Source organism: Kogia breviceps, chromosome 15, assembly GCF_026419965.1.
Source record: "Kogia breviceps isolate mKogBre1 chromosome 15, mKogBre1 haplotype 1, whole genome shotgun sequence".
Lineage (NCBI taxonomy): Eukaryota > Metazoa > Chordata > Mammalia > Artiodactyla > Physeteridae > Kogia > Kogia breviceps.
The window spans coordinates 31,910,500-31,923,403 of record NC_081324.1 but is presented as its reverse complement, the minus strand read 5'-3'; the positions used below and the strand labels follow the sequence as shown (position 1 = coordinate 31,923,403).

General features: G+C 33.8%; 1 protein-coding gene across 2 annotated transcripts; it reads right to left on the bottom strand.

Annotated features, from left to right (window-relative positions):
- Positions 1 to 2,477: 2,477 nt before the first annotated feature.
- SYT4 (synaptotagmin 4) lies at positions 2,478 to 12,559 on the bottom strand. Of its 2 annotated transcripts, none has more exons than XM_059039832.2 (4): positions 12,170 to 12,559; positions 8,477 to 9,291; positions 6,657 to 6,777; positions 2,478 to 5,269 (listed from the first exon to the last, which is right to left on the bottom strand). In XM_059039832.2, the coding sequence occupies exons 1-4, from the start codon at positions 12,201 to 12,203 to the stop codon at positions 4,962 to 4,964; spliced, it is 1,278 nt and encodes a 425-aa protein (XP_058895815.1). In that variant the 5' UTR covers positions 12,204 to 12,559; the 3' UTR covers positions 2,478 to 4,961. The 2 variants fall into 2 exon arrangements, with proteins under 2 accessions (XP_058895815.1, XP_066871012.1); XM_067014911.1 differs by having other exon boundaries at positions 6,657 to 6,774; positions 12,170 to 12,426.
- Between the last annotated feature and the right edge of the window lie 345 nt (positions 12,560 to 12,904).

The window sequence follows — 12,904 nt, the reverse complement described above, 5'->3', positions numbered from 1 at the left end:
CTATATATGTTTATATTAAAAATGAGAAGAATTAACCCCAAACTTAAATGTCATTATGTATGGGAGAGGAGGGAATAGTTGAGTGTAGAAATAGATGGGCTTCAGTTAATATATTTTGTTTTGTAAATTTATTTTTATAAAATATAATATTTCATACAACTATAAATCAAAATTAAATTCAAAAATCAATTTCTTAAAAATAAAAGCAATCAAAAAATCTACTTGAATGAGTTGGTGGCATAATTACACAGAAACCATCACAAAAGACTTCAAGAAGCAGTCATTCAACTATACATTCATGGGGAAAGGTACATTAAGAAAAAAAGAACTCCCAACACATGTAATTTTTTTTTAATTTTCAGAAAAATATCACTGGTAATAATGTTAGTATTGTTATTTCTTTTTCTTAAAAATGTTATAAATAGTTTCTATCTTATACATTTTTTCCTTAACAGCTTTATTGAGGTATAATTTGCATATAATAAACTGTACACTCTTAAAGTGCACAGTTTGAAAAAGTTTGATACATGAATATACCTGTGGAAACATCATCACAATCAAGAAAGTGAACATATCCATCCCTCCCCCAAATTTCCTACAATTCCCTTTTTTTTTTTTTTTTTTTTTTTTTGCGGTATGCGGGCCTCTCACTGTTGTGGCCTCTCCCGTTGCGGAGCACAGACTCCAGACGCGCAGGCTCAGCAGCCATGGCTCACGGGCCCAGACACTCCGCGGCATGTGGGATCTTCCCGGACCGGGGCACGAACCCGCGTCCCCTGAATCGGCAGGCGGACTCTCAACCACTGCGCCACCAGGGAAGCCCTACAATTCCCTTTTAATCTTGCTCACTCACATATGTCCAGACTCCCTACTCCAATCGCAAGCAAACACTGATCTGCTTATTATCACTACAGATAAGTTTGCATTTTCAAACATTTCTGAGAAATTAAACCATACATTATACACTCCACATTTTGGGGGTTCCAGGGGAAAATAACTAGCTTCCTTCACTCAGCATAATTATTGTAAACATATATGTTGTTGCATGTATCAATTGTTTATTCATTTTTTATTGTTAAGTAGTATTTTATTCTGTGGATACAACACAATTTATTTATCCATTCACCTGTTGTTGAACGTTTAGGTTGAATCCAGATTTTAGCTACTACGAGAAAACCTTCTATGAAAATTAATGCACAAGTCCTTGTGTAAATGCATGTTTTATTTTCTCTTAAGTAAATACCTAGAAGTGGAATGACTGGGTCATTTGGTAGTTGTATATTTAACTTTTTAAGAAACTGATTACTTGTTTCTCAAAGCAGCTATACATTTTATATTCCCACCAGCAGTGCAGGAAATCAGTGTAGGAGGATTCCTCCAAATCACCAATACTTGTCATGCTCAAACTTTTTGATTTTAGCCATTGTAATAAGGTGTGCAGTGGTATCTCATTGTGGTTTTAATTAGCATTTCCCTAATGACTAATTCCCTTAGAAGATCTCTTCAGTGTCTCTGGTTGCTTTGGGCAAGGAGGTTTAAAATATATTTAAGCACTTAAATGTAATGACCCACTCTTTTAACTTACCTGTGCACACTCTTAATACAATTAATATGGTTTAAAACAAAAATACAATGGCAGCAGATTTTGGTTGCATTTCATTGGCAAGGTTGTTTTGCAAAGTGTGATAATACAGAACACATCCATATAGATTAGTTCTGTAAAAAATGGCTGATCCTCCTGATGGTGGATCCCATAGTTCCCATTTACCTTAGCTGGTGCCTGATGGAAACATTGCAGATGTTCTGGGTCTTTTTTTCCTACATCTTTAAGAAGAAATAAAGACTTCCATTTCAACTCCATTTTACTAAATAAATTTTTCCAATGCAAGGATATAGGAAAAAAATGAAAAAGAAAATAAAAGACAGTAATATAAAATAGGTAACCAAAGAGACTAAAGTGAGAAAGAAGATCATGAAAGACAATAAAAGGAAGAGTAAATTAAAAGTTGTGATGGAAAATTGTGAAAATGATAAACTAACACCATTTTAAAGCAATTAGACTCCAATAAAGATGTTTTTAAAAATGGTAAATAAAATATGGAAAAGTGACCACAATATAGAAAGGAGAAGTCCAAGAATGTGGGCATGAATGATTTTAAGAATCTAGCAGAGCCAATTGATGAGGATCCCTGGAGGAGAGTGGCCTGGCATAGAGAGAAGAGTGAGGTATGCAATGAAATCTTTTCACATACCATCCTTGTGTACTTGAGTCAATTGCCAAAGCTCCTTGAGTCTCAGGATTTGCTTCTGAATAGGGATATCTTTCCTGGACGAGTGTTATGAGGATTAAGCAAAATACAACAAGATATGTGGAAGATCTTGGTGTTGAATCTTTATGTTTCTTAATATATGCCAGATGATCTATTAAGGAAACTCGAGAGCTTAGAAAGAAATAAGAGAATCCATTTACAGAAAACTTTGAGTTGAAATGGGTTGGTCAAAAGCAGCCATTTATTCATGTCTTATAACATGGTCTTACAAACATCATACAGAGCTGGCACAAAAGAACAGACAGCATCTCATATACCATGCTTCCTCCCAAATCACTTCTATTAAGTTACAACATCAGAACAAATCAGTTACTGAGTTACACAGTTCTTCAAATATGGACACCTCCCCATTAGGGTGGTTAGCTTCGCTAATCAGACAAACAATTAATTTACATGTTTAATACAGAGCAGAATGTGTAACAGAATTCAAGATATTCACACAGATATTGTAATACAATATAAAACAGTACAATTTTCAGAAGATGATGAGATCACTATGCCCCTGCCTGTTTCAATTCCTTTCTAGTTTTTCTTCTTTCTTTCCTTAACAGCAGTTGCAAATAGTTTTACTCAACTTTTCACACCGAAAAACACTTTAAATTTTAAGAACTAAAAACTATTTACAAATTAGTTATTGTAATTTTGTAATTATTTGTCGTTGGTTTCATTGTTCCCCTAAAAAAAAAAAATTACCCTCCTCCAACAACAATACTTTGCTTGGTACCGGCATTAACTTCTGGCAGCTCTGAGGGATATTTAGGGTTGAGTTCTTACAATGTTTCAGAGCTCCAAAATATATTATATTCCTTGACCCATGATACCAAATATACAAACATTAAAAGGCCATATGACTTCCCCAAACCATATACTGACTACAATTCATTTCACATTGCTTTCACAGAAATAATGAGTGGACCAAGATGCTGTGAGTTGACTTTGTGATGGAATGAAGATTATGATTGGAGAATATTCTTGTTTAATCCCCAAATCATCTTAAAGCACAAGAAGAGAGGTTGATTTCAATCTTTGTATATAGACTGTAAAACATTTTCTTTACATTAGGAGTAGTCATAAAAAGCGTGTATAAGTTGTTCTGAAAAAGCATTGTCATAGATTTTACAAATACTGTGATATCAAACACATTCTTAAAAACTGCTAGAACACTGACACAAAACCTGACTCAAAATGTAAATTTTTCAGTAGACTTCATTTCTAACTTGCATATTTAAAATTCAACTGTACCTGAGTTTCACTCATAATTTTCTAAAAACTCAAATACAGTGACATTACCTCAAGTAAATTCTTTCCAAATAATCACAGGGTTTAGTGGATTTTTAATGAATTTCAGAGACCTGGCACTGGAAAGCAGTATAAGATAAGCCTGGTATAAGGTATAAGGTATACAGGTATAAGCCTGTATAAGATATAGGCTTATAAACTGGTCAACAGACAACAGCTCAAGACAAATTAGCCTAGAAAAGATAGTGAAACATACTTGTGCTAATTTGACAACCTAAATATATTATGTATGAACATATATAAAGTATATTAGGCTTGCCATGTAAGTATTTTTTATTAGTTTGTTGGGTTAAGTAACACTTTCTATCCAGCAATGATTACAACTTCACAACTTTTTTTCTTCATTTCTTTTCAAATAGTAGCTTAGTCCTCTCTGGGGGAGAACAAGCTGAATGAAGACTTGTTTACCCATGACCTTTCTGAGTTCAAAGGATAACCTTGAATGTACACTTGCATACTATATATATTTCCTATAAGAGAATGGCATTTCTAACTGGATTTCTCAATGAAGTTTATTTCTTTACCCACTAGCTAACTCAGCAACTTCAAAAAAGTTTATAGGGCTTTCTTAGGCCACATCGACGTTTGTCACAAGCAGTGAATAATTCAAGGCCAAGGTTCTTATGTGAAATTATATTTTATTTTTGGCTCACATGTAAACTTAGAGAAGGGAAAGCATATTTCAGCTATAGTATTCTCAACTCAGCCCTTTGATAAAATTATTTCTCATTTTGTTCATTTTTTTTTTTCAACAAACCTAAGTTACCCTTCTTATGATAAAATTGTGTCAAATAATTACAGACCAAAAAGAAATTATCATATATTTTTATATGCAGGACAACCATTTGAACATGAAATAATTAATAAAACAATCTAGAGGACATTTCTTTAATATCTTTGGGTTTAAAGAAAAATTGATTTCCCCAGTTGATGAACAATAGATGAATTTTCATAAGAGAAGACCTGCTTTTCATTTCTAAATCCTAACAACCACATTGACTTCCAGTGACATGTTCCAATGAGATCATCACCACAGCCATAACTCGGACCTGCAGAGCAGTATTCCTAAAATGTTTGGCTACTCTTATTTATATAACTGGTAACCTGCAAGGGAAATTGAATATCTTATGAAAATTTATCCAACTTCTCTAATAAAGAGTAAGTTATCATGATACACATTTACAGTTACTTTCTGGTCTGATAATTCAATCCATTTCTAACAACAAAAGAAAAGCTTTCACAAGCTTGCAATCATGTATCAGAAAAAAAAAAAAGAAAATTTCTCCTTGCCTAGTAAAAATCATTAAGTTCCAACTGATCATGGCTAGGATGCTAACCATCACAGAGAACATGCCACTTGGCAATTTGTCTCCTGGGATAGTCACAAATCTCCTTCCAGTGCTCTCCACTGGCTCCTTCTGCTGCTGCTCCCAGGACCAACCGCCCAATCACCTCATTTCGGGATCCCCTTTCAGAATCCAAAACCAGAAATTCAACACTTATCTCTTCAAGACCCTCACAGGGAATGTCAAAGACAAACAGTTCATTGAACACTGCATTGGGGGTGCATTTCTTCACATGAGTCTTCTTTTTGGAGATTCTCTTTTTGGCATGGTACAGGTTCACTTTGACATAGGGATCTGCAATGGGAAACAACACACATTGTACCGACAAAACTTGGCGAGAAAGCTGATCTCAAGATAATAGTGCCTTAGAGATGCTAATAAAATGTGATTATAACAAATATGAGTCAGAACAAAGTGAAAACATGGATAAAGCTTGGCTTCTCTATTGTCAATAAATTGAAAATAAGTAAGAATGTACAATATAAGAGATAGTAGAGGACGGGAAAGAAATGTAATGGAAGGATGAAGAGATAACATAAAGGGGAAGAAAATAGAATGTTCTAATGACACATTCTGATTACTAATAATTCATTCCAGAGAATGTAATAGAAGGAAAAAATATTACACAACATCTATCCTTACTGAGTTGTATGACTTGATAAATCTCACTAATTCTCTGAGCATGGGCTGCTTTCTCTTTCGAATGGGGGAATGTGCATTTAGAATTCACAATGGCAATGCCTTTTTTGGCTTTATTTTAGTTGTGATTCTTTAACCACTTGCTGTGTTTGTTTCCTGTTACCCAGTATTGATCTTTCCTGTGTCACCTGTATCTTGTGAATTTTAAGATCATACTACTTTATCACACATTTAATTTATTTTACCTTTTTCTGGTTGCATAAGTTCATTTTAACTTCCTAACCTAAATCTTTAAGACCATGTTTTTAACCTCCATTATCTAATAATAAAACTACAACTAATAATAGCACTGGAAGATATTTAATGAAATATGTATTTCCAGACCTCATAATCCCCTTCAAGGTAAGTACCATTATATTCAGTTTGTATAGAGTTTAAGAAACATGCCCAATGTTACGATGCTAAGAAATGGAAGGGTTAGGATTTGAACTCAAATCATTTTAAACCATAGGTCATGTGCTCTTTCTCATTGTACTATACAGCAAAGTGTTTTCTGTTTTTTGGGGTTTTTTGGTAAAAATTAGTCACAAAACTAAAAGCTAATTCTTAAAGCAGACACCAGACACATAAGGAAATAAAGGAAAAATAATAAAAATAATAGAAATGTAGGGGTAGGCAGGCTCATTTAAAATAGTAAAATTAAGAACTTTTCCTAAACCTTAATTTTATTTCCATCACTGTGTTTTTTGCAATGGCCTCACTTCTGCATTTATCACTGCTTTCTTCTTCAACTCCATTCAGTCAGACATCTATCACATACTAGCTTTGTATTGGATCTAGAACTATGCAGTTATCTTCTTCTTGAAAATGGCCTTAGCTCACACTTTTATTCCATAAAATGAGACACAGAAAAACAGTCACATAATTTGTGATTGTGAACAAAGGGTGAATCTAAATCATAGTCCAATGTTAGTTGTTAACTTTTTGCCCAATATATTGCTCATTTCTACCCTGAGCCTGAGTTTTTCAAAAGCATTCTTACCTGAAAATCCAGACACATCAGATTTAGGCAGGTGTCGAGCTTTTAAAACAACCACAGTGAGAGTATTTGTGATGGACTGATAGCAGAGAGAGATCAGTAACTCACCACGTCCTGAAGACTTCTAAACAAAGAGAGATGATATAAGTATGTTTTTATTATTCTTTAGTTTTGAAATTTATACTTTTATTAATTTTTAAAGCACTATAATAGTATTGTTATTTAACTGTAATTTTCCTACTTATTTTACTTTAATATGCTAAAGAATCAAAGAGTAACTAAAAGCTTTTGTGCAGTACCATCACCTTCTAAAACAACTACCTGACATCTTGTGGTCTTTTTAGGTACTACAGAATGTTAAAATTCGTAATGAGTTAGCCACACCCATTACTAGAAATGTTTTAAAGGGGGATATTTAAAATATATCTTACACAGAGGTATTTTTAGTTTTTACTTTTTAATTAACTCTCCACTTTTGAAGTTATTAATGGTAATGAAAATTATCTAATTATTTGAATGGATCTGTATATGGTAAAGTGACTCATGTTAAGTTTGATTTGATTTCAAATTCTTTAGCACAGACATTATTAGAATTTGAATTCAGAAAACCTGAAATTTAGTCAGACACCCACCACTCTCTTAGCCCAGAGAACTGATGGAGTTAAATTCTCTTCCCGCGCCCCTCCCAGAGTCCTCCCTTAATCCAAGGAATGAATTAAGTATTGGAGAGAATTGATTCAGAATATTTAATGCTTTGTCTTTGAACAGTGTCATAGGGTTTTTCTTTGCATAATACTTAGATCTTATTTTTACTTTAACATTAGATAAGATGACCAAGAACACAAAGTACAAGTTCTAACTGAAAGTAACAAAAAGTAAACTTGGTGTAACTAGGAATGATGGTTGCCCAGAGCTCCTAAAACTTCAATATGTATTTATATAAAAGCTGACATGGGGTAACTGTATGAATAAGCACTCCAAGAAGAATAAGAGTAGGGAACAAATCTTTATTCCCACTGTGCCACTAAACAGTTAGGTGACTCAAACTACTTAATATTTCTGGATCTTGACTTTCATTAATTTCAACAGAAAAAGGTGAGGATGTGGTCAAAACAAACTTTATGGTATTCTATAAAATTATGCCTTCTAGACACCAGTTATTCTGAAATACCACAATTGGAATCAAATAAGCTCCATATTTAAAGGTAAAATACATTTAAATTTGATTAATTGATGTCATCATTTTCTAATAATTCCAGAACTAACAAAGTAGCATAACTGCAAAAGAAGAGTAACTCACTTCCTGTTATACAACGTAAAGGTGAATATTTGTAATTCAATATGATGAGATATCTCTTCCTTAAAAAGCAATTCTATGAAGAGTCACTAGAACTTCAAATACTCAAAATGAACTGACTTAATTTTCAAATTCAATTTGAATTTCAAATTCAATTATGTTGACATTGAAAAATATTTTTAACTTTCTTATGAGTAAGAAATATTTGTCTGCATTTTAGTGGCAATCTTAGTAAAAATACTTGTGCCAGAAATTAATAAAAATATTTATATAAATGATATTTAAATAAATTCATAAAGGGTTCCTCTTTATTTTATATCATTAAGATACTTTATGTATTTCAGTTGTGGGTTAAAATTTTTTTCATCTACTCTATCCCCCGGCTCCTCATTTGATTATAATTAGTAATAGTTAAACATGGTAAAGAAGATATGTATAAGATATCATTTTAATAAAAATCCCCTAGATACAAAAAAGCTACAGAAAAGATTGTTTATAAATATGTTAAACACTAAAAATGAATTACCCTAACATTTCTCTTGATAATTTCTCTGTTCATTAACTTTTTTCCATCAGTTAATTCAATTCCTGTGAGAGGAATAAGGACTTCTCCAATTATATCATCTCTTGAAAACCTGTCAAAACTCAAGATTGTGAAGTGCAAGGCCAACTCTTGGATCTGAGTGTAGGGTATTCCATAGAATGTAAAGGTCTCATCAAAAGCTGGGTCCAAGGTCTTTCTCAGAACTCTGGTTTTCACTTTATGCTTCTTCTCTGGGAGAATCATCATTTTGATGTATGGATCAGAGGTCATCGACTGCTCATCCATGGCTGGCAAGCCACGGGCTTCTTTAATATTTACCACAAATGCTTTCTTCTCAAAGTTATACTCTAAGGAGAAGAAGAGGGTTCCCAGATTCTCTTGTTTCTCATCTGAAGTAAGAGAAGTGCTGGACTTTAAGCTATCAGGGGAAACTGCCTCTTTTTCCCCTTCTGAAAAGAGCTTTGGGGTCACAGTCACCAGGTCGGTAGGACTGCCAGCTTTGAGGTTTGTTTTGGGAAAATTGCCATTTAGATCTCTCTTCTCAAGATCAAGACACAAAGAATTCTTTGGCCCAGCTGGTTTATTCTTTACTTCATTTTTCTCATCTGCTCCAAACTTCTTTTTGCTGTTTAGGTTTTCAGGATAAATATCAACTCCCTTTAGCACATGCACAAACTTATATGGAGGAGTTTTGTTAGATTTGGATGATTTTCTCTGACAGCAGATCCATGCAAACAGAGAGACTGTGAAGACCAGGCCAAATGCACTGAAGATCCCCACCACTGTGGGGATTTCATCTGAAAAATCAAATGACCAATAACATGCATTAATTGGGCAGAGTTGGAGACACCCTATTTGAAAAGCATCCTAAAGCTGACAGTTGCTGTAGGTTGCACAGATTGAATTGCTTTCCAACTGTTCTGGGTGAATCATGTACCTATTTCATGTCACTTTCAGGAATAAACACATATGTAACACATAAAGAATAAATACAGTATGATAGAAAATCCTTCATTATAGTAATTTTTCACAAATAAAATGAAAAGATGAAACTGGGCCTGGGCCAGGGATGGGAGAATGCTAAACGACACTGACCTACCTTCATTTTCTCAGATAACATGAGTCAACTACAGCATGATGAGTCAGTACTAATTTCATTATGTTTTCATTGACATTTTGAGGATTTCCAGAAGTATCAATTCTTACTATGTAGCTCTAAGTGCATATTCTTCAAATACTGACAGAAATTATGGAAAATTATCTGCAATTGTCACAAAGTCATTAATAATTTTCATCCAAATTACAGAACAGTGGTAAAAGAAATGTACACATATTAGGGAAAAAGAACAAAAATATGAACAGTTTATTAATAGTATACAACTTATAAGACTACAAACTCATATGATGACCCAAAATTCTTCAAACACTGAATTATCCAAAGTACAAATTAATTACCTAAATAGGATAAAACTCAAACAATGGTTATAAATGAATTATCATTATTTAACATGTAATGAGAAGAGTGCATAGAGATGATTTAGAGTTCAATTTTATTCATAACTGATTTTTTCCTAGCATATTTCCACATGGAAAATGGCAATAAAATTGAAACTGGCATTTGTTCCTTGAATGAAGACACATTAAATTACTAACATTAGGTAACACTGATTATGCATGAAGCTCATCATGTTCCATATGTAAGCATATTCTCCAACAAATAATAAGTAACACTGTGTAAGTAAAAGCAGTATTACTATATCTGAACACAGTACATCAGATGAGTCAATGTTTAATATAATCAAAACTAATATAATTAATGTAATAATATCTGCCTTTAGCTCCATTTCAGTCTATTTTTTAATCCCAAATAGTGAATTAAAAAATTAAAAGTTCCAGTCAGGAAAGGGTTAAGGCTTGTTTAACTAACCCTGAAAGAACAATCTTTTGTTTCTCCCCTCCTCAATCTCCCAAACTTCTCTCTATCTACTTCATAATCACAAAACTGAACTCAAATAATATAAGTTTAAGAAATGATAAGAGCAAAAATGCCAAGAAGATAAAAAAGCAAATACAACAATGAAAAATTCTGTAGTTTAATTATATCAAAGAACTGAATTGTGTAGATGTGAACTTTGAATTTCCCAGATAGAAAAAACAGGGAATGCTACAGAAGAAGAATGAGGTGAGAGCTAAAGATCATCAGCTAAACTTAGTACCAGCTTTTCCATTTTTCCTTCTATTTAAGTCTTTGTTGGGAGAAGAAATAAAAATAATAATAAAAAAAACACTCCTGGACTACCTAATAATCCAAGGCCAGGGAGCAAAAGCAAAGTCATGAACTATTCTTGATTCTTTAGTCAATGCAGGAAGAATAATTTTTTAAAAATGAATAGAAAATAATTTTTTCCTAAATAAACAATGTCAGCACTAGAACATATTTTTAACTAGCGTAGTCTCTGAAAATTCCTCAGTATTCAAATATTTTTTCTGATTTTCAAATCAGAAATTGGGAATACATATCATATCACAACAATATAAACTCAATCACTCAAATGGACAGCTGTGAAAGGAATTAATTTCTTAATATAATATCACAAATATTCTGTATTTAACATTTATGTCAAATGGCAAAATATTCAATTATAATATAGAAAGGCTCATCTACTCCCTGTGTATTCTCTACTGTTAAGGTCCGAAGCTTTTGAGAGCAAAGATCTCAGTCATTTCACTCAGATTCATAACAAACTTCTATAAATTCCCTGGTATTTCCAAATACATGTAAAGTAAAACTCAAATCTCTTGCCTTTGGAATATAATGGGACCTAAAAATACTACTTTTCTATTTGAAGAAGTACATCTGATTTTTTTCCTCTTCTTTTTTTTTACTGAAAAAGAGGAGAGTAATGGTGCTAAAAATCTGTTATAGGAAAAGGGAAATTGAACAGGAAAATATAAGTCCTAAGTATAGTTTCCAGTAGCTTTTAGCTAACTGAGTTGCAACATTTCCCTTATCTCTCTGGGCTCCAGTTACCTCACCTGTGAAATGGAATGGGCTCAGCTAGTTAATTTTGAATATCCCTTTAACCCTAGTATCATAGGATTCTGTGTCTTTCGCTAGCAAAATATTCAAAGGATACAAGAAAAACATAACAGAGAAAAAAATACCTCATTGTACACTCTGCGATAAAATGTACATTCTAAATGCCCAATGTTCAAGTTATTTTATACGAAGGTCAAACCCTTATGTAATCAAAGAAACATATTGCTTCCCCCAATAAGTTAAATACAGGTTTATGTACAAATAAAAATCACCTGCAGAATTAATGACACCAACAAGCAAACAGAACTCTTTATTTAGCGCATGCTGCAATTTACAGGGCTACCTGAATGATTAAGAACTTCTTGGATTTAAAATCGCCCTCGCAGAAAGCAATTTTAAAGAGAAAGATATCAAGGAAGGGAGAAACCACAGAGATAAGCCACTATTGCCCTTTTACAGTTCTCATTTTCCTACCTGGGAAATCTATGTTCAACATCCCGCGAACACACACACACGCGCGCGCGCGCGCGCACACACACACACACACACACACACACACACACACACACACACACACACATCACCCCAGAGTGTTTAAGGAACAACTGCAGTTATAAGCGGAGTAACTTGCTTACCAAATTCTTCCCGGCTGGTAGCGATCGGAGCCATTTTTTGCTGCGTATTCTGTCCGAGGTGCTGAACGGAAACTCCCTATCTTGGTTCACTTGCCTGGATGTGAAGCGACAGGGCTTTCCTAATGCTGAAAACAACGGGCTCAAAGCTCAGGGGACCTAAGCCTGGAATAGGGAGGAGGCAAAGAGGGAGGTCCACTCGCCCTCGCACAGTGATTTTCCACCCCTCTTCCTGTTTTGGCTCTTCAGAGGCGCTTGTCTCCGAGACTCTAGAGGTGGCTGAAACCCGAATTGACGCAATCCTGACGCTACAGGGTTGAAATCAGCACCTCCCTCCTCCAAGCCTCTCCTCTACCCTTCATTCTTTCTTCTTCCCTTCCCTCCTGAGAATTCAACACACATTCATCAATTATTTTAACTGCTGGACTACGTTTGCTATTCTGTGAGGGCTCAGAGGTACATAGAGATGTCTCGAAACTCTTCAATGTAAATTCCTGATATAAAATCTGATCATCTAGATCAGTAAAAATGTGTCTGTGTTATCAGAATAATATAATTTACAGAGGCTATTTGAGGAAAGAGTAAAAAGAGAAATTTCTTCACCAGTGATCCTCTGTAAAATGCAAATCTATATTTTCTTGCTATTTAAATTTTTGTTTGATATATTATACCTATATTAGAAAAAAACTCACTGCACATTGATCCATTTGAAATAAGATAACAGTTTTCCTATTATTA

Coding starts and splice junctions, on each gene's coding strand:
- SYT4 (XM_059039832.2), bottom strand. CDS start 12,203: ATGGCTCCGATCGCTACCAGCCGGGAAGAATTTG. Junction 9,292..12,169: donor TACCAGCCGGGAAGAATTTG/GTAAGCAAGTTA, acceptor TTGATTTTTCAG/ATGAAATCCCCACAGTGGTG. Junction 6,778..8,476: donor TTATCAAGAGAAATGTTAGG/GTAATTCATTTT, acceptor CTCTTTGTTTAG/AAGTCTTCAGGACGTGGTGA.